This window comes from Gorilla gorilla, chromosome 8 (assembly GCF_029281585.2).
Source record: "Gorilla gorilla gorilla isolate KB3781 chromosome 8, NHGRI_mGorGor1-v2.1_pri, whole genome shotgun sequence".
Taxonomy (NCBI): domain Eukaryota; kingdom Metazoa; phylum Chordata; class Mammalia; order Primates; family Hominidae; genus Gorilla; species Gorilla gorilla.
Genome location: NC_073232.2, coordinates 56468092 through 56491071, shown reverse-complemented (window position 1 = coordinate 56491071; position 22980 = coordinate 56468092). Strand labels below are relative to the sequence as shown.

General features: G+C 41.5%; 1 protein-coding gene across 7 annotated transcripts in view; it reads right to left on the bottom strand.

The window, feature by feature from the left end:
- FAM13C (family with sequence similarity 13 member C) overlaps positions 1-22980 on the bottom strand; it is a 123910-nt gene that overhangs the window by 21748 nt on the left and 79182 nt on the right. For all 7 annotated transcript variants that reach the window (XM_019035262.4, XM_019035261.4, XM_019035260.4 and 4 more), the window contains 3 exons: positions 15457-15541; positions 1984-2194; positions 632-770 (listed from right to left, as the gene is read on the bottom strand). In XM_019035262.4, coding sequence (XP_018890807.1) covers positions 632-770; positions 1984-2194; positions 15457-15541 — 435 coding nt within the window. The remainder of the gene's footprint in view (positions 1-631; positions 771-1983; positions 2195-15456; positions 15542-22980) is intronic.

Genomic DNA, 22980 nt, shown 5'->3' with positions numbered 1-22980 from the left:
AGACACTTACCTATGACCCTATTGTTTCTTACATAAGAAGAAAGGAGGCTCATGTTTGCTGCAGTGCAGTACTAGCATGAAAACTAGTGTCTCTCTGATGGGGAAAGGAAGGCTTAGGGTTGGTTCTCATGAGTGGCCTGAACAGATGTCACTTGAGAGGTCCTCATTCACCAACAAGGAAATACTTTAATGTCAAAGAAACCATCTCTCCCTCATTCTGTTCCACAATTGGAGACCTCTCCCTTGGATCTTTAATAAGTTCTTATCAAAATGCAATTGAGAAAAAGTAAAAAAAAAAAAAAAAAAAAAAAAGAAGAAGAGGAAGAAGACCATAATTCAAAAGCTTTCCAAATTTTGTTCCTCAGAAAAAAAAAGGTGAGATCAATAATCAAATAAGTTTGGAAATAATAGTTGTAATCCATTACTAGAAAATATCCTAGCAGAGATCAACTGACAGCAGGTGAAAACAAGACAGATAGAAGATGAAGACTCTATGATAGGTCCAGGTTGGCCCATGGGAACAGAGCTGTCCCCTGGCAAAGAAGGGCACCCAGAAAGGAAGGACAGAGGCTGAGGAGAATCCAGACACCTCTGACCAATCCACTCCTATGTCAAACCCCAGGGTTCTTACCCGGTATTTCTTTTCTTGTTCAAATTTTTCTTCAAATTTCCGAATTTTCCGCTTGAGGCTCTGGATGTGCTTGGTGAGCTGGGTGATGGTCTGTGGCTCCTTGCCATCTCCACAGCTGCAGCGTGAAGAACTCCGCGGCCTGCAGTGATTACAAGGAGGAATGATTACAAGGAGGAAGGAGTATCAAAAACAGTGGGCTTCCAGTAAACAGTTCTGTTGATCTACAAACCAAAATTCCTGGATTGTCTGAGAAATCCAGAGGGAAGTTCATTATTTGATGAGGCCACCATGGTAGCATCTGCTCATTAATGGAGACTCCCTATCACAAAACTCTGTTATGGATGGATGTTGTCTTGGACTTTAGTGTAAAATGTCAAAATATTAGTCCAGGAAATGTGTTTTGTAAAGCTTAGAGGAGGCCAATTTAAGACTCGAAAGAGACAGTACTGTTGAGGTTCTGTCCTCAATAGGTTGCCCAAGCCATACCTACCAACATTTTCAAGGAAGATTTAGATGAGTGGTTAACTTTTCTTGACATAACAGGACTTTTTTTTAATATGATGAAAGGATGGGCCTCTTTTCCAGAAACTGCATACACCCCCTCACATAACACACACTTTACATGCAATACCAATAATTCACTAACTCTTTCAGGTCCATCGATAGACAGTTCATGGACCCAGGGTTAGATATATTCAAGAAAAAATGGCAGGAGTTCTGACGGAGAAACCAGGGATTCCCTGGGAATATTTTTAGCCAAGGGATTCTTAATCTTAATTATACATCAAAATTATTTGTGGAACTTAAACATAAACAACACATAGTTCCTCAATCTCAAATGCAAATTCCAAGTGGAATGTGTAGGGGGCAGGCATCTGATTACACACACACACACACACACACATTATTTGGATGAGGGTAGCTATTGTAAGCTACCACTTTTCTAGAATCTAACAAGAAATGTAGATGGACAGCTCCCAAGTGTTCCCACAACTCATCCATTGATGCTACCACTGGACATGGAAAGAATATTGAGTTCATCAAGAATGATATGTCTGATATGTGCATGTACATATACTTACTTAAGATTCTGGTCATTTCACCAAAAATGTTCAAACATGTGAGCCGCTGGGCTATCCTGTCTCTCATGACCATTTCCTCTTGAGGTATCAAGGCCTGCAATGGCATCCCCAACTAGCAAGTACACTAATTTTTGTCATTTATTGTTCCAGTCTCGCAGTTGCGTTAGGCAGGCACATTTGTGCTATTTCGGTCACACTTCATTGTAGTTTATAAATGTGGTATTTGAAAAACTGTATGAAATGAAGACAATAACAAAACAGTTTTCTCACATCATAAACTGCTGAGTGCTGGGTGGAGATGGGGCTGACTCGGGATCTAAGTTGAATCTCTGGCTTTGGCTGAAGATGGAGCATCGAGGTGACAGCAGTGGGTTATCACCATCAGTGATGTGATAGAGCAGCCTGCTGGTCCCCACAGACTGGAGGTCTTCTGGTGCACTGTCGGCCTCATTCTGCCCATCTTTGTGGACTGGTGAGGGGTCTGGGCAAATGAGACAAATCATCAAGACTTAGAAGTGACAGAGGGCTTGAGACTGTCATGTTCCTAAATAAAGATCGTAAGCATTCATTATAATGGCTTGCCTCTTTGTCATTTTTTCCTTCTGGGGATATGAAAAGCTTTCAAAATATTGTCATGTTTATTCTCACAGAACCTGGACAGAAAATATTACAAAGCTGTTAACAAAACAAAGGAAACAAATAAGTTTGGTATGAGTTATACAATCAACACAACCCCAAACTACAAAACAATCTTCTTTTCATTTCACATTATTTGCATAAGTCAGAGGGTATATTACAAAATATTAGAGCAATAAAAAGAAAACAATAAAATGGAGCTGGAGCAAAAGACTATAGATTATCAGGAAGAAAAGGTATAACAACCAGTGAAGGAAGGGAGAGAGGGGAGTAGGAGGAAGAGAGAGAAAAGAAAAACAAGAGGAAGAGAGGGGAGAGGAGTCCCCAGAAAGAAAATTATTCAGCAATCATCAAAAATGATGGATAACTCTGCTTATCAACAAGCAATGATGTTCAGAATATGCTAAATGGAAACCACAAATTTCAAAACAAAACATTCCGTTTTACATAAACACATACGTTTATATGTACAAATAGATGCACTAAAAGATCAAAGAGGTTACATAGCAACTACAAAGCATGGTAGAATCAGGAATTATTCTATTTTTTTCTCCAAAACTTTATGTGCGATTTTATTTAAGGCAAAACAAAAAACATACACAAAACCTTCTCCGAACCCTCTCCCCGGCTAGCCATCTCTGTCCCTGAATTCTCACTAGAACCAATCCCCTTTTAAGTTAGTTCCCCACCTCATGGTCATTCAGAAGGTAAGTACCTCTCTGCTATGGAAGTAAGGGCAGGCGACTGAGGCACAGCAGCAGGGGATCAGATCATTAGGAAACTGAGTCAGGGGGCCAGAAGAAGGAGCTCTGCACCCTAGGCTCTGTACAGAGTTATTCAAGAAGCAGCCCAGTCTCCTTCTCAAGTTTGCTCAACAGACAAGTCAGGACCAGCCAAGGCTTTCTCTTACTACTTCTTCTCCAATGAAAGGGGAAAACAAAAGATTTTCTGGATGAATAAGCAGAATCAGAAAACACTGATGATCTGCTTGTCCAAAATAAACACATCACAATTTGGTACCAGATGAATCTTAGTCAGATTTAGAGTGGCTCCTTGTTCTCTAGAGCTCGAAATGCAATCTGCTTTGCGTAACATCAAAGGTCTGATTAGGTCCTCCTGTGTTTTCAGCTGGCTTCTCCCCTGGTGGCTTGTAGACTGGAGAATGGATAACGCCTCCTATTTTGCCTTTGCAGCTCACTGACAGCACTGTCAGTGGCTGAGGCTAGTCAGAAATGGATGTGATGACAAAAGAGTTGGAGGGAGGCGAATGGCAGTGCCTCCAGCCCAAGACAAGGTGTAATGGTGTGACTGACACACATCACCACAGGCAACACCCTTGCCATGAATAATTTACCCAGAAAACTCTGCAGTTTGGAAAGAGCCCTCAGGAGTAACAGGAATAAGAGTTACTAACCAATAACTCACAGCATATAATATCACCTTCAAAATACACCAGTAGGTGTATGGGTTCCTCATCAAATCCTTTTCTTAAACCACTAGGCTCTAAGAAGAAATGTGTTTTATTCATGTTACCAGTTTCTTGGAAATATCTTCTGGAAATAATAATGGGGAAGAAAATAATCTTTAGCAGGCACCTGGGACCACCATATTTTTACTGAAATGGAAAAGGTCTGAGACCTTCAACCCTTCAGCTCATTTGTGGCCCCAGGGTCAAAACTAACAAGGTCTCTTCTTGGTTGCTGTTTTATAATGCCAAAATGGAAATACTTGGGATCCTAGTAATATGACTGTGAAGCAGTGCCAGGGAAAGATCTCAGTTTCTGGAACCCATAGAGTCCTAAAATATAACTTTGTAGAATCACACATCACTACAAATGGCTTTTTAAAAAACTGCATTGCAACAGTAATTGTAAACCTCCATTTATATGGCATCTGTTTTCCCTTGGGCATTTGCATAATTTACCATGTGGCCCAATTAACATCCTAACCTCCTTGCCTCCAATTCACTATTGAAGGAAGCTGTGAGCCAGAAAGATCCCAAAGCAACCAATTGAAAAACAACACCAGTCAAAAACTGGTAATTTTGTAACCCCTCAGTTCTTTGTCCAAACTCCCCATTTGAGTTGAGAAGGGGCTTAATTAAATCAGCTGACGCATGCATATGTGTGTGTATTTGTGTAGACAGAATTATTGAGCTCTTTGCTCAGAAGAGGCTAGTGTAGATTCAGAGCCAATGCTGCTGCTGTCCTGAGAAGAGTCCAGGCCACTGCTTCCAGACCCTACTTCCCAGTAGGGAGAAGCTGATGGCAATATTAAACTAAGGTGGAACCTTTGTTCCCTAGGGGCACATTACTTTCTATCCCCAAGGAAGGGGCAGCTTGCCAGGACTCATCCTGCGATGCAGTATGTTTTAGAGGAAATGGTCTGGGAGCTGGGAGTTTGGTGCGCCTATACTTTCTGTGGGGCTCCAGCCAGTTTCCCCACCTCTCTTTTTCATTGTTTGGCCTGTCTTCCTCACAGGACTGTGATAAGAAAAATAAAAGGAGACACTCTACAACATTGTACCAATACAGTAGTCACCACTTATCGGCAGGGGATAAGTTCCAGGACTCCCAGTGGACACCTGAAACCACAGAGCGCATCAAACCCTATATATACTACGTTTTTTCCTATATAGAGAGAGAGCTTTGATAAAGTTTAATTCATAAATTAGGCACAGTAAGAGATTAACAACAACAACTAACAATAAAATAGGACAATTATAACAAGATACTGTAATAAAAGTTGTGTAAATATGATCTCTCTGAAACTACTTATTGTACTGCACTGTGGGCACCTGAAACTGCCGAAAGGGAAGCCCAGGATATGGGGAGACTACTGTAGTAACAATGCTGTTACTTATGCTTATGCTTCGTCCTAAGCAATGACCAAGAATTCATGAATTTGATGTACTAGTTACATTTTTAAAAACTAATACACATTAAAACAAATTCCTCTTAAAAGTAACAATATTCACCCATGCATCCTCTGTATAGGGTATTTGGTGAAATCTTAAGATAAAGCATAGAAACTACTGAACACAGCATCTATGAGACCCATTATTTTTAACAAATATTATTATTAATATAAGAAAGTTGAATATTGTCTTCTCTTACTGAACACCAACCTCATTTGGAAACCCTACAGGGTTAATGTGGAAAATAAGAACCAATATATCCCTCAACATGTTGTCACTACTCTGAGTCCCTATTTATAAAAACATAATAATCATCATATCTAATATTTATGAAGTGACTCACTGTGTCCTCAATCTTATTCTGAGATTTTTTGCATGTATTTAATCTTCATAACAACTACATGAGGCTGGTAGTAATATGCTCTTCATTTTAAATTCACTAGGAAAGGTTGCGTAACTAGGCTATCTCCATTCAGGGAGAGTTTGACCAGTGCTTGACATAGAGGATGCCACATCTCTGACTTGGAAGCCAGAGTGTTTCTGGCAGCACAGTCACTGAGAAGAAGGGAACATAGAAAAGAAAAGTAGTTACTATCAGTGTGTGAAGGCCAAGAGACCACTTCTGCTCAGGCTGTAACCCCAAGCAGAAGCAAATGCTACATTATAGTGGTTAAATGAGTTTAGTCAGATTTAAAAATCTATCTTTCTAATGTGAATTTAAAGCTATTCCAAACCTAAGTAAATCTCTATCTGCAAAAACTTGAGATGGAGTGCTGAGATGTGTAGATTCGTAAAATTGCACTCTTGGGATTGCCTATCATGGTGGGCTCATAAATAGCATTCAGAGACATTCCAAAATGCCAAACTTCAGCCTTTGTTGGTTTCAAATGATAAATAAGCCAAAAGCACGTCTGTGATTCTAATGAGGTTCAGGCCTTAGCATTCTCAACCAGCCTCTCTCAGGACAGACAGCAGGGAGGATAATAGCATCACCCACACACAGAGGGCCACAAAAACAAAGATGAAAAACAACCAAGAAAACATCTGATGGATACATGATGGGTTCAGTTTTAGGTATGTCACGTTTGAGTTCCTGAGGCACTAAAGGGTTAGCTATATGGTTAGGGGAGAGAGAACATGGGTAAACCTGAAGTCATCCCAATAACCAAGACGAGAAAACAGATGAGCTTCCTTGGGTAGACAGCACTGAGAGAGGAGATGCAGTATCGTCATGTCAGGTGGGAATGAGGGCAGATGAAAAGGGACTCTGGGCTGGGGAGACTGACTGAGCAGTGAGGAGGTCAGCACTCCAAGCAGTCTTATGTGCCAGTTTCTATAGATGGCCACTAGATGTGTTAGGGAGCTGCAGGGGTGGGAAATTTGTCACCCTGAAAACAGGGCTGGGCTTCATGACAGTCACCCTGCAAACCCAAGAGGCAGTTTGCCATAATGGATAAAAACACGAGCCACAGGCTCAGGAAGACCCAGATTCTCGTCCCAGTTTTGTCACTGGTGTGACCTGGGATGCATTATTTAATCTCTCTCAATATCATTGAATTTGAGCAATAACCAAGGGAAATGTCCAATGGACAGCTTCTGATCTCTGAGAACATCTTTTACTCTCCCTATGTCACCAAAATGGAGCCAACTGCTCAGATAACAACGAGGCTGAACAATGTCCTGCCCAGGTCCAGGGTTCTCCCTGAGCTGTGGAGCTAGGGAAAGAGAAATTATCCATCATAGTGTGGAAGATTCAGAAGTGCCCTCTAGGGATACCAAGAAAGCTGGGTGCTGGATGCTTATCATTTTTCAGCCTACTTGACTCTCCAGGTCTTCTAGTCGATTCTTGAATAGTTGATCACCTTAGTGGTACAGCTGATAAAAATCTGCTATTAAGATGACAAAAGCTATTTTCAAATGGGAGTTTTCACTTATGAGCAGAAGCACTATGGGGAGAATATTTGGGGAACATTGAATATACAAAGCAAACAGAAAGACCACTGAAGGAAATTCCAACCTTCAATGTGGGCGGTACCTTTACTAGTCTCATCCCAAGTCAATTAGAAAGTATAGTCAAGAATGATTCATCTCAAGTGTCATGAGTTAGGCTGAATTAGCCAATTCACTCAGGGAAGTTGGACCAGCAGCTCCAGATAGAACCAGAGGAACGTATGATTCTCAAGGAACTCGAAGAGACAGGACAGGTTGTCTACCTAGCCCTGGGCCTGGGAGGCATCAAGAGCAGTGTCAGACACCAAGCTTCTGGGCATGCCATCTGGTCACTTCCAGGCACTCTTTCTATGCATGAAAAGCTAATACTAAAAGAACCCAAAGAAAGGTATTTTTAAAGTGACTAAAATATATAGGAAACCTGTGTGCAGGGGAAAAGTGGTAATTGACAACTCTCTGTATGTTCAGTTTTTTTGTAAACCTAAAACTGTTCTGAAAAATAAAGTCTATTAATATTTTTTGTAATGACTATAGGCTACTGGTTAAAAGCCCAGGCTCTGGAGTCAGAGGCTTGGGCTTTGTCTGTGATACCACTTGTTGGCAGTTGTTATATCCTTGGCCAGGCAAGTCTCTTCAAATTCAGAATTCTCATTTGTAATCAGTTGAAGACAAATACAATCAGGTATAATAACACAGTACTTGGTCTAATGTAAAAAGTGAATTAAAAAAATTAAATAACTACCTGGCAGTTTGGGCTGTAGGACTGATATTTCCTTCCTATAAAGCAGTTGGAGAAGTGGCCTCAGAGAATTACAGTCATCTATACATTTTGAAATCTTTCCTTAGAAAACAAGGGGTTAATGCAAAGCTCCTTTCTTCATAGATTATGATGATGGTTACAAAATCACATAAAAATTATTAATAGTAGATAACTTTTCTGGCCAAGTTATGTCATAGGTTTAGCACAGGACAGATTTTATTGTTACAAATGTAATTCCAAATTTAATAGGTAGTATTTATTCAGCCATCAGCTCTATAGATTATTGCTGTTATAAATACCTTTTGCTTAGGAGAATAAGTGTAATGTCAATCACATGCAAGATTCTAGAGGGGGCCTAGGGAATGAACAATATGAAATGTCATTTCCAATCCCTGGAAGTAGTTAGAAATTATGATAGAATACATATTCAAAGACAAATGTAAGCATTATCAACTGGAGGAAAGGAGATATGAGTTCTGAGTACAGAAAGAATGCCCAGCTTTTAACATAATGACAGCTGACATTTATGGAGCATTTACCACAAGAGATGAGCTAAGACCTTCATATATATATCATAGCATGCCATTCTAACAACAATCCTAGGAATTAGATAGTATGCTTTTTCCCATTTTAAACAAAAGGAAACTGAGGAGGATGAGAGAGTAAATAACCTGTCCCAAATCACCCAAGTAGCATGTAAAGTTCAAGGAACTATCTTTCTGAGCTAGGCAGAACCTTTTGCAAAGGGCAGAGTTGAATTAATATTTTAAGAAAATAATTCAGTTCTAATCCTTGTAAGTGCATCCTGGATTAATCTTGTTTTACATTTCAGAAATGACATGGAAGAAGAAATTTTTAAACAACCATTGATATGAAAATATATCTGGGTTTTCAAGAAGTCTATGCAAGATTTTCACGCCAGATTGTTTTAAAACAAAACTGAATGATGATTGGGCCATGTTTTGCAATGGATGCAAAGTTCACTTAACAATATGCAGTTAAGGGAAGAGATTAATGTCTGTCTTTATGATGGACATGTCAGTGCCAATACTTGCAAATGGGTCCTGAATTAATCTTATTCTACATTTCAGAAATGGCATGGAAAAGGAAGTGCAGAATGATAAATCTGAATTTGCAGATGATGTTAACATTTTTCAGAGTGAAATGCTAAGCAACCACAGAACAAGCTCATAAACCATGAAGCAGAGGTTCAATAGTGGCAGATGACTTGCACTGCGGGCCAGTAATGATGCCATTAAAGAAAACAAAGCCAGCTACTCCTAACAAATAACAAGCACTAAGCTATTAGTTTAATCAGGTGTGGGATTTGGGGAGCTCTGATAGAATATACTGATATGACAAAAAAGCCAAGAAAATAATGTGCATCTCTAGGAAGGGTTTGGAAAACAATCCCACAGGCATAATTATTTCATATTTATTTTATAAAATGCCCTTGTTCCCATTTTCACATATTAATTCATTTTTTTTAAATTGAGATCATTGTAGATTCACATGCTGCTGTAAGAAATAATAGAGATCCCTTGTATACTTTGCCCAGTTTCTTCCAGTGGTGACATTCTGTAAAACTATAGTACCTCTGCTGATATTAACAAATAAAATTGTAGTATTTGACTCCATGTGAAATACGCTATGCAGTTCAGGTAAATATACATCAAAAGAGGCACAGGGACCTAGAGATGGATTCGATCAGAGGAGGCAAAATTACAGAAACAGAGGAGCTGTAGCAAATAAATCAACCACAAATCTAGATCTCTTCAGTCTGACAAGACAAAGTCAGGGATGGATTTTAAAATGACTTACAAAATACGTTAATTATATAGAGAGTATATAGACCAGCTATATATTTCATTCCAAATTCTAGAATATTAGAACTTTGGGGACTTACCATTTAAGCTGGATGGTAAATAGCATACTGATGAAGAGTTTAGGCTATGGAGTCAGAGTGGTGAAAGCCCAACTAACACTTCCCCACTTTCCACCCAGCCACCCTCTACTCAGCAGCTTTGGGCCCTTCAGCCAGTGTATTAGTTCGTTTTCATGTTGCTGATAAAGACATACCCAAGACTGGGCAATTTGTAAAAGAAAGAGGTTTATTGGACTCACAGCTCCACGTGGCTGTGGAAGCCTAACATTCATGGCAGAAGGGAAAGGCTTGTCTCACATGGTGGCAGACAAGAGAAGAGAGCTTGTGCGGGGAAACTCCCCTTTTGAAAACCATCAGACCTCATGCGACTTATTCACTATCACGAGAGCAGCATGGGAAAGACCTGCCCCCATGATTCAATTACCTCCCACCGGGTCCCTCCCACAACACGTGGGAATTCAAGATGAGATCTGGGTGGGGACACAGCCAAACCATATCACCAGTTACATCTCCAAGTTTATTTCCTCATCTTTCATCTGGGGGTGATAATGAAAACTATATCATAGAGTTCTTGTGCAGAATAAGAAAATCCATCCACTAATGCCCAATCCATTCACTAATGCCTGATGCAAGTAAAGAGGTCATTGTTAGCTAATGTTGATGTTATTCACTTAAGAGCTTTTACAGCAAAGGTTTCTGAACCTCAGCACTATTGACCATTCAGCACTATTGAACCAGATAATTCTTTGATGAGGGAGAAGGGTGGTCCTGTGCATTTCAGGATGTTTAACAGAATTCCTGGCTTCTACTCACCAGATGCCAGGAATGTCCACCCCCTCATTGTAACCAGTTGTGTCTCTAGATACTGCCAAATGTCCTCGAGGGCGGCAAAAAATAGACCCCAATTGAAAACCTCTATTTTAAAGGAACCAACTTACGACAAATAAATGAAGTACTGCTTTCCATAATAGTAGCCATTTTTTCAGTTAAAGCATTAGATGGTACATTCTGAATATATATAAAGGCTCTAGAAGGCTTTAGAAGTCTCAGTGTCACATACACATACACACACACACACACACACACACACCATAATGAATTAAGTTTCTAAAAGATATTTGGAAATTCTGTGCACTTCTGAGGTTGAATGAAGATCTCTTCTTACTGACTTTCAAAGACTATCTGGGGTTGCCCCCACATAGGCTGAAATATCAAGTTTTATGGATAACCAGATGCTCCTAGTAGGATACCTGAAATGCTTTCCTATTCTAGAAATCTATTTCTAAATTGCACCTGCAGCAGGAACATATTTCATGTCACCCCTGGAGTGGCACCGTGTTCTATAAAGTATTGCTGAACCTCCTTGCACTTCAGAATCATCAAGGGAGTTTTTCAAATGTGGGGATTCTTAGGCCTCATCTTTATATTTTAATTTTTAATTTTAAGGTAGGGATCTCAGACAGCTGTAAATTTGATAAGCATTTCCAATTAATTGAAAACTTCTGGTCAAGTGGACAGTGTCTGGAAATATGAGCGAAAAGATCAGGTTCTGGTTGACTCTGACCTATGTCAACTTCAACTTTGGAAGAGACCTATAGATTATGCAGAATTCTGCATGAGAATAACTGTAGACTCTAAATAGACATACTACATTAGTGTCTTACCCAAATTAAAAGTTCAATTTGAAGATCAAGATTTTAGAAAAATATAATAAAGTACTGCTATGGAATTATTATTTTTAGTAATAGGTGTGCAGTTATTCTGGTGACAGTTTTTGCTAAAACTCCAAACCATCAATCATCCTTGGTCAGACAGAACAAAGGCTACTATGCTGAGTCATGTGGAACATGAAAAGTCCTTCTCCACACTCTAAAATCATAAGCAGTGGAAAAGACAATCCTCATTCCATTTTCTGTTCAATCACATCAGAATAGGTGCTTACTAATTCCATGCTGGAAATATTTGCTTCAGCTGTAAGAAGATATTGATAGAGTTAGAGGTATTTTGAGCCTATTATGTGGGTTTCTGCCTTAGTCAGTTCTGGCTGCTATAACAAATTACCATAGACTGAGTGGCTTATTAACAACAGAAATTTATCTCTCACAGTTCTGAAGGCTAGAAGTTCAAGATCAGGTGCCAGCCTGGTCAACTTCTGATAAGGGCTCTCTTCCAGCTTGCAGAGGGCTGACTTCTTACAGCCTCACATGGAGGGAAGAGGGCAAGGTAGCTTTCTGTACTCTTATAAGGGCACTAATCCCATGGCCTAATCACCTTCCCAAGGTCCCACCTCCAAACTTCAACATATATTTTAATAAGTTGTTGGGGAAACACAAAGATTCAGTCTATAACAGCTTCTGTCTCACAGGTTGTGGTTTGCAACCTACAAGTAGGGTGACCAACTGTCCTGGAATATCTGGGAGTGAAGATTTCCTAGCATGTGGAATATTTAGTGCTAAAAATAGGACAATCCTGTGCAAACCAGTCCAGTTGGTTACCCTTTGTATGGCCCCAAGCTGCCTTGCAGCCAATTTCCTCTCCATCAATTTTTCCCTAAGGGCCCTCTATTCCTCAAATCTGTCTATATCCCCATCCCACTCACTCCCAACCTGTGGACTTTCTCCTCCTGAAATAAGTAAGCAGATGGAGCCAACTGGCCACAGATCCTGAGTTATAAGTCCCATGTGATCTGTGAGCCCCTTCCCTTTGGCAAAATTGAGGTAGAGCAGAGTCAGACAGAACTTGACATTATCTCCCAGTTCAAGACACTGTCCACTTGAATAGTGTGGTTCTATTATTCAGGAGGGTTTATGAAACACACAAATTCCAGGACTTTCATCCTAGACTGTCTAGAGAGGATGCCAGAGAATCTCCACATTGGAAAAGCTTCCTGGTAATTATGATCTGTAAGAAGGTTCTGGAACAGTATCTAGAATACAGTGTCCCCAGGGGTACCATGAAATGCGTTCTTGCTGCATATGCAGTTTACAACTGGATGTCTAGGACAGGGGAGCATGTCAAGTCTCTTACTAGGTGGAACTGATCTTGGCAACCCATAAACCCAAGGTAAAGCCAATCAAGTCTACAGTGAATTTGAAACCTACTAGGTCACATGAATTTATACTTATGAATGTTTGCTATTTATGGTTAAGTGACAGCATATTATATCCAGGTATTCTTATGAAAATCACTTGTTCATATCACATGTTCAAATCCATGTTCAAAATCATGGATTTTGTCCATGTTATTGACATCAAAAATTACTAATTGAATTTTTATAACAATTATGATTTGAATATTTGTATACATGTAAGGCTCAGAGATAATGCTAGATGTTAAGAAAGAGAAAACTGTTTATAAGTTACTATAATCTTTTATGGACTATGGCCATCTGTGTTCATCTTACACAACCATCCTCTCACCAGGACTAACATGAAAAAACTTAAAGTTTTAAGGTGTCCAAAGATCATTCTAGAAATCCATCCCTGAGTTAAGAAACATGGATCTGAGCATAAATTTCTTCCCTGAGTGACTCATTGATTAGAAAAATGCATGGTCTTCCTGTAAGAGTGCATCTAAGAACCCAGTGAGACCAAACCATCCCATAATTTAAGTCACAAAGGCATCTTACAAATGCCTGTCACTTTGGCAATATCCCTGCCAAATGAAGAGACTCCTTAGATCCCTGGAAACATCAGTTTTCTAGATGTCTCTACAATCTAGTTTTCTAGACTCTCTTGGGAGATCTCTGAGACATTTCAGATTCATCTACATTTTGGAAAATCCAGCATGCAACCCACAAGCCTCCTCTCTAAAGAGACTTCTGCACATCTCTGTCATTTGATATTTAACATGGAATGCATTGCTAGTTCCTCCGTGTGAGCAATCCCTACATAAACCCTGTATTTATTTTCATTTTATAACAAGTAATAATAAGCTTGTACAAAATCTTGCCCATGCCGAATTAGAAAATCCAAAACTATTCTTAATTGTTGGGAAGACACATAAAAGTCATGATGAAAAGAAGAAAAAATATATCCACATCCAACATGCAACAAATATTTTACTGAACACTTTGTCAGAAACTTGTATAGTTAATCCAAATCATCAAATAACTCAACAGTTAACTTGTACTTGGCTTGAGACTTCTTCATGTGTTTTGTATTAAATATGTTGTTTGTTTGCAGGGAGTGGAATATGGTGTTGAGGGAAGAAAAGGGATGTTGTCTAAATAATCTGACTGAAATTGCTAATTGGCTTGACGTTGGCTCCTGTTCAATTTTATTTGCCACTCATCCAAACATAATGGCCAACAGAGCAGGAGGGCTCACTGGGCAACAAAGACAGCCAACTGGCCACCTGCATCCATAGGGAAACAATGTACCACTCACCAGCAATGCTATGCTAGGCTTCAGTGTCTTATGAAGAATGGTAGTACTTCACAGGTCAGTTTAAGGATTTAATATAATACACAAAAAGTGCTTAGAACAGTGCCAGGATCATAGAATGTTTTAAATAATGATAGTAGCTACTACTAGTAGCTATTATATGCCACCATTATTAGTACACATTCCAGCACTGGAGAGTACTGATTTACCTGCTTAGACTATGTGGGTCTGTTTTCTTTCTTTTTTCTTTAAAATTTTTTTAAATTGTTTATTTATTTTTACTTTTAATTTGGGCATATAGTAGGTGTATATATTTATGGGGTCTGCTTTCAACAGGAGTATCTAAAATGTACAATTGCTAATGGTACTGAAACAGATTACCTGTGTAAATCTTTGCCTTCAACTCCTAGAGATTAAGGACCTTTCATGAAGAATGCTCCCTAAGCCTATTTCTACCATTTATCTGGAAACCAGTCTGCAAACTTGTGACCTCTTCATTATGTTAGAAAACATAAGCTGTGCTCTCACTTATATAAATCAGTGTTTCTTTCCTCTCCAAATATTCCTGGGAACATTAATTTGCCTGCTGTTGGCTAGCCAATCTACCATCCCCGGAATTAAAGCCAGAGACTAACAGAAAATTGAGACTCAATTTGGGACTTTTTGACAAGGAAATTAATGAAAAAAAAAATGGAAACCAAACAAGACAATACAGGATCAGAATGAGCTGTCAGTGGACGACTCACCCCCACTTTCCCTGCATGCATGGATCATCTTACAAGCAGTTAACAGGAAAGGAAGTAGCAGTATGGAAACTTCCCCATCCTCAACACATCAAAAAGAAGAATTTCAAGACAGCACAGGTTATCTAGGTCCAGCAATATAAAATAAGCATAGCACTCATTTGTCCCAGGAGACCAAATGGGAAAATGAAGACTAGAAGTTGTGATGGGTACTTTCACCTTACACAAATGACACCCATTTGTGTAAGTGTGACTCTTGGCCGCATCTAGACAGGTCTATGTTATAGCAAATCCCAATCCTTCCTGCTCCCCCTCAGCAACTCCTGGGCAACTCAGAAGCACCTCTTGGGCTTTCATGTTGCCCCAGGCACTGTTTTCCCTCAGGGGCTCAGGCTGAGTGTGAACCAGCAAGAGACTGAACTACCTTGAGAGTACAATTTGGGACAACCCCCAGCCCTGTATCTTACCTGCAGAATCTGTCCCATCGGCAAGCACACTCTGGGTCGATGCTGGCGCTGGGTCCTTGACTCCGTGCACCTGAGCAGCTTCTTCCTGGTTTGTTAAAAATGCAGAGCACAGATCAGATTCGAGGGCTTGCAGCTTCAGCAAGGAATTCTGCCAGCAAAAGCAGAACATGAGGCCAGATAAGTAGATGCCTAACACACAACAGTGTGTCTGCAGCTCCCGCAAGCACCTTCCTCCACTGCCTGGCAGGAAGAGGGTGGTGGCAACAGCTGCTTCAGGGAAAGAACTGGTTGTGCCAGAATCATATACGCATCATTCCACATGCAGGCTCAGTTTCTGCCTCATTTAAATCCTAACGTATATAGATTATCTGTGACACTTGGGACTGGTGATTTCGTCAGCAAGAGACGCTGCATCTGGAGAACCAATCTGAGAAGATATCTGCTTCCCAGGTGCTTGAGGCTTTACGCTTTGAGTGTTTCATTCATTGTGCTGACATCAGGAAGCAGAAGACATTAGGTCCCTCCCTGGCTACCGTTCATAAAAGCCATCGTCCCTCCAAAGCAAAGACTGCAGCAAACTGCAGTGCACAAAGAGTTACTGCTGCAGAGGCTGCCTGGCATCTGGGAGGGGCTTTGAGGCTCCCTAGTCCACATTGGTATGCTGGGGTATGTGTGTGTGTGTGTGTGTGTGTGTGTGTGTGTGTGTGTGTCTTCTAAAGTTACTTCTCTTACATGAGAACAGGGTGAAAGAAAAGGGTGGAGGGAGATGACCTTGGTCATTTAGCATAACCTAGCCACTGAGGAAGAAGCAATTTATCTTTCATAGCCCTCAGCATAACCTCCCACCCACTCTCTTCATTTCTCATTTAAAATTTCTCCCATGATTCTTAATAAGAACAAAGTCATACAGATTGACGCATGCATCCTGCCATGATGCAGATGCCAGCAAATTAATTCCCCCGACCAGGTGAAAGTGAGTCAGCCTGAGTCCCCGGCCAGGCTCTCTCCCTCTCCACGAGAAGGTTCTGCAGGTCTCAGCTGCTCTTCTGCCCTCCCAGCTCCAGCAGGGGTGAGCACCGGGAGCAGAGCCACTGGTCCTTTCCCTGCTAGGACCCTCCAACACACACAGGCACACACACACCTACTTACACCCTACCCTCTGCATATCCTTTCCCCCACACAGTGTCACTCCCACTCCACAGCCCCACCCCTGCCACATACACACCCTCACCCCCTACTCCACACACACACACGTATGTACACCCTCAGCCCCTAGTGATCACCTCCATCCTACACGCACTGTCATACCTACCCTCACCTCCTACCCCACACAGACGCTCATACCAAACCCCCATACTCTCATCCCTACTCCCCACACCTAAAAACACCCCACCTTCCACACACACACACACCCTTACCCCACACATACCTCATACCCTCACATCCAGCCCCCGAAACCTCCCAGCCTACTCCACACATACCCATGCACACCCACCCCACACACACCCACATCCAACTCCCATGCCTTCACATACTGTCCACACACACACACCTGCTCCATACACACCTTCACACCTTTCCTCACATAGACATCTATCCAACATCTCTCACACCCCAACTCCTCCCTTCCATGCAAGATCGAGTCCCACACACACCCCTTGATCCATTCTGTTGATGTGAGTATGAACCTACAGTAGTGTTTTACAAGCTGCCCACCAAGGGATGTCTAAAATCTGTTGTCTCTTCACCATTCTGAAAGCAGCAGGTGCCTAGGCAGGCTCAGGATCACACCTCTGCCATGCCCGGAGATGGGGTGGGACCCGGCGCAAACCTCCTAAGAGCTCAGAGGCTGCTGTCTGGGAGCCCATAGCTCACGTGAAGCACCTGTGTGGGACTGGGCCATTTTTTTGGCTTCCTCCTCCATTCTGGGATGTTTTCCCAGCAGCTGAGTGTGGAAGCAAGAACTGAGGTTGTTGACAGGAGCTGCAGAAGGAGCAGGCACACCAAGTTTCTGGGAGGATTTAGTATTTAGTAAACAAGCAGCTGGGAGGCAAACAGAAAGATTCCAGGCAAGTTTCCTACTGAAGGACATTGGAAATCAGTGACCTCTCAAAAAGAGCAAAACTACCCTGAAGATTAACAAATAATGCCATGGGAATGCAAAATGGTGCTGCCACTATGCAAAACAGAATGATGGGCTCCCAAAATATTAAAAATAGAATTACCATATAATCCAGCAATTTCATTGCTGCATATCTAGCCAAAAAAATTGGAAGCAGGGACTTGAACAGATATTCATACACTCATACTCATGGCTGCATTACTCACAATAACCAAGAGGTACGTTTTGGATAAAATAGTGTCTCTACAAAATTTATACATTGAAGCCCTAACCCCCAATGATACTGTATTTGGAGACAGCCCCTTTAAAGAGGCAATTAGGGTTAGAAGAGGAAGCAATACCAGGGAGACAGACAGAAAGAAGGCCATGTGAGAAGGCAGCTGTCTGCAAGACAAGGGGAGAGGCACAGGAGAAATTGACCCTGCTGGCACCTTGATATAAGACTTCCAGTCTTCAGGACTGTGAAAAAATACATTTCTGTTGTTCAAGTTTCCAAGTCTGTGGTATTTGTTATGGAAGAACTAACAGACTAACACAAGGTGGACACAGCCCAAGTGTGCATGAGCGGATGAATGGATAAACCAAACGTGGTTATGCACATAAAATGGAACATTGTTCAGCATTCAAAAGGAAGGAATTCTGACACAGCAACATGCCACAACATGTATAAACTTTGAGGACATTATGCTAAGTGAAATAAGCCAATCACAAAAGGATAACTACTGTATACTCCCACTTGCATAAGATATTTAGAGTAGTAAAATTCATCGAAGCTGGAAGCGGTGGCCTAAGCCTGTAAATCCCAGCACTTTGGGAGGCTGAGACAGGCGGATCACTTGAGGCCAGGAGGTTGAGACCAGGCTGGCTAACATGGGGAAACCTCGTCTATACTAAAAATATAAAAATTAGCTGGGCATGGTGGCACACGCCTGTAATTTCAGCTGCTCAGGACACTGAGGCACGATAATCGCTTAAACCCGGGAGGTTGGGGTTGCAGTGAGCTGAGATTGTACCACTGTGCTTCAGCCTGGGCAACAGAGCAAGACTCCATCTCAAATATATATATATATATATTCGTCATACAGAAAGTAGAATGGTGGTTATCAAGAGCTGGTGCTGGGGGGTGGGACATAGGGAGGAGATGGGAGCTATTCTTTAATGGGTACAGAGTTTTATATTGGGAAGATGAAAAAAGTTCTGGAGATGGATGGTAGTGATGGTTGCCCAACAGTGTGACTGTACTTAATGTCACTGAACTACACACTTAAAAATGTTTAAATGGTGTCAGGGTGCAGTGGCTCACACCTGTAATCCCAGCACTTTGGGAGGTCAAGGCGGTGGATCACCTGAGGTCAGGAGTTTGAGACCAGCCTGACTGACATGGTGAAACCCTATTTCTACGAAAAAATACCAAAATTAACCGGGTGCGGAGGCACGCACCTGTATTCCCAGCTACTTAGGAGGCTGAGACAGGAGAATTGCTTGAATCCAGGAGGTGGAGGATGCAGTGAGCCAAGATCGCACCATTGCACTCCAGCCTGGGCAATAGAGCGAGACTCCATCTCAAAAAAAAAAAAAAAAAAGGCCGGGCGTGGTGGCTCATGCCTGTAATCCCAGCACTTTGGGAGGCAGAGGTGGGAGGATCACTTGAGGTCAGGACTTCGAGACCAGCCTGACCAATATGGTGAAATCCTGTCTCTACTGAAAATACAAAAATTAGCCGGGCATGGCTGGGGGTGCCAGTAGTCCCAGCTACTCGGGAGTCTGAGACAGGACAATTGCTTGAACCCAGGAGGTGGAGGTTGCAGTGAGCGGAGATAATGCCACTGCACTCCAGCCTGGGTGACAGAGTGAGACTCTGTCTCAAAAAAAAAAAAAAAAAAAGTTAAATGGTAAATTTTAGGTTAGATATATTTTAAGAATTTTTAAAAATGAATGAAAGGTAAAGTAAAAAGAAAGGCTAGCATTCTTTCTTTAACTTTACCTTTCATTCTTTTTTTTTTAATTGTAGAACCAGCTGCCTGTCTCAAATTTGTAAGTGCTCTTGTATATTCTGCAAAGCAGAAGAGGGCATAGCTTTCAGGTTCCCACAGAACGAGAGGGAATATCAGCTTTGCTACATACCATGTGTCTGACTTTGGCCAAGCATCCTAGTTATTCTGGGCCTTAATGTCCTCTGTATAAAGGGGCAGTGTTAACAACAACAATGGTACTTGCTCTAAGGGATGTTCTCAGAATTAAACAAGGGAAATCATGGAAAGCTGGAAAGCACTTTGCAGAGCACCAGCATGTTGCAAACACACAAGGACTGGATTCTGTGTTTAGTATGACTATCTCCAAACCCCAAAGGCTGCCAGACAGAGCTCTGGCCATGTGGCAAGGCTGTACACTACACTGACACTGAGGCCTTGACTCATCACTTTACCCCCCAGGGTCTTATTTCTGCACCTGCCTAGCAAGGCCCTTAGGCTATATGAGTTCTAAGTCCCCTTACAACTTTAAAGGAGAGAAAAGCAAACAGGCACATGGACTGGAGATGGATGCACAGAATCTGGCATGGAGTGGGTGCTTAGACACTGTGTTTGAACGGAACCAAATGTCCAGACAACACAAATAGGTTTCAAAGAATTTCACTGCACAGGAGTTCACATTCAGAGATCCCTGGTCTCCCACAGGAAGAGAGGTATAATGCCATGACCCAGTTATGGCTAGAAGTATCCATTGGTGGCTGGGCACAGTGGCTCATGCCTATAATCCCAGCACTTTGGGAGGCTGAGGTGGGTAGATCATTTGAGGTCAGGAGTTCAAGACCAGCCTAGCCAACATGGTGAAACCCCTTCTCTACTAAAAATATAAAACTTTAGCCAGGCATGGTGGCACACTCCTGTAATCCCAGCTACTTGGGTGGCAGAGGCACGAGAATTGCTTGAACCCAGGAGGTGGAGGGTGCAGTGAGCCAAGATCATGCCATTGCACTCCAGACTGGGCAACAGGGGGAAAAAAACAAGAAGAAGAAGAAGCATCCATCAGTTGTTCTCATCCATCTTCCTCTGCCACTTTCTCCCTCACTGTACTCACACTAAGCAAGACTCTGAGTGTCAAAGGAGATCTAGTTGTGTGGCTGGTTTATTCCTTCTTCAGCTATTAGATAGGACTAAACTTAGAGTAATAGGGAAGAAATTAAGTGGCAAATGGAATAGGAGACAAAAGATGAAGGTCTGGAGAAACAAGAGGATCCCCAATTAGAAGGGAAAACAAACTGTTATAAATGGAGGACAAGAAGGCAAAGTGGAAGAAACTCTGCAGACCAGCTGTCCTCAGTAATATTCCTTCCCACCCATCACTGACCCATTACCTGAGGACAGTCTGCCTTTTGGCACCATGGGCCGCTTGTAAGTCCTCCTGAACAGAGAGTGAGGACTTGGACACACTGTGTGGGATGGGTCCATGAAGAGACACTTGTTCTGAGGATCAAGGAACCCAGGACAAGGGGACGGGGAGATTTGTCTATGAGTAATCTACACTAGCAGTCCCAACCTTTTTTTTTTTTTTTTTTTTTTTTTTTTTTTTTTTAATTTTTTTTTTTATTATACTTTAAGTTTTAGGGTACATGTGCACATTGTGCAGGTTAGTTACATATGTATACATGTGCCATTCTGGTGTGCTGCACCCACTAACTCGTCATCTAGCATTAGGTATATCTCCCAATGCTATCCCTCCCCCCTCCCCCCACCCCACAACAGTCCCCAGAGTGTGATATTCCCCTTCCTGTGTCCATGTGATCTCATTGTTCAATTCCCACCTATGAGTGAGAATATGCGGTGTTTGGTTTTTTGTTCTTGTGATAGTTTACTGAGAATGATGGTTTCCAGTTTCATCCATGTCCCTACAAAGGACATGAACTCATCATTTTTTATGGCTGCATAGTATTCCATGGTGTATATGTGCCACATTTTCTTAATCCAGTCTATCATTGTTGGACATTTGGGTTGGTTCCAAGTCTTTGCTATTGTGAATAATGCCGCAATAAACATACGTGTGCATGTGTCTTTATAGCAGCATGATTTATAGTCCTTTGGGTATATACCCAGTAATGGGATGGCTGGGTCAAATGGTATTTCTAGTTCTAGATCCCTGAGGAATCGCCACACCGACTTCCACAATGGTTGAACTAGTTTACAGTCCCACCAACAGTGTAAAAGTGTTCCTATTTCTCCACATCCTCTCCAGCACCTGTTGTTTCCTGACTTTTTAATGATTGCCATTCTAACTGGTGTGAGATGATATCTCATAGTGGTTTTGATTTGCATTTCTCTGATGACCAGTGATGATGAGCATTTTTTCATGTGTTTTTTGGCTGCATAAATGTCTTCTTTTGTGAAGTGTCTGTTCATGTCCTTCGCCCACTTTTTGATGGGGTTGTTTGTTTTTTTCTTGTAAATTTGTTTGAGTTCATTGTAGATTCTGGATATTAGCCCTTTGTCAGATGAGTAGGTTGCGAAAATTTTCTCCCATGTTGTAGGTTGCCTGTTCACTCTGATGGTAGTTTCTTTTGCTGTGCAGAAGCTCTTTAGTTTAATTAGATCCCATTTGTCAATTTTGTCTTTTGTTGCCATTGCTTTTGGTGTTTTGGACATGAAGTCCTTGCCCACGCCTATGTCCTGAATGGTAATGCCTAGGTTTTCTTCTAGGGTTTTTATGGTTTTAGGTCTAACGTTTAAATCTTTAATCCATCTTGAATTGATTTTTGTATAAGGTGTAAGGAAGGGATCCAGTTTCAGCTTTCTACATATGGCTAGCCAGTTTTCCCAGCACCATTTATTAAATAGGGAATCCTTTCCCCATTGCATGTTTTTCTCAGGTTTGTCAAAGATCAGATAGTTGTAGGTATGCGGCGTTATTTCTGAGGACTCTGTTCTGTTCCATTGATCTATATCTCTGTTTTGGTACCAGTACCATGCTGTTTTGGTTACTGTAGCCTTGTAGTATAGTTTGAAGTCAGGTAGTGTGATGCCTCCAGCTTTGTTCTTTTGGCTTAGGATTGACTTGGTGATGCGGGCTCTTTTTTGGTTCCATATGAACTTTAAAGTAGTTTTTTCCAATTCTGTGAAGAAAGTCATTGGTAGCTTGATGGGGATGGCATTGAATCTGTAAATGACCTTGGGCAGTATGGCCATTTTCACGATATTGATTCTTCCTACCCATGAGCATGGAATGTTCTTCCAATTGTTTGTATCCTCTTTTATTTCCTTGAGCAGTGGTTTGTAGTTCTCCTTGAAGAGGTCCTTCACATCCCTTGTAAGTTGGATTCCTAGGTATTTTATTCTCTTTGAAGCAATTGTGAATGGGAGTTCACTCATGATTTGGCTCTCTGTTTGTCTGTTGTTGGTGTATAAGAATGC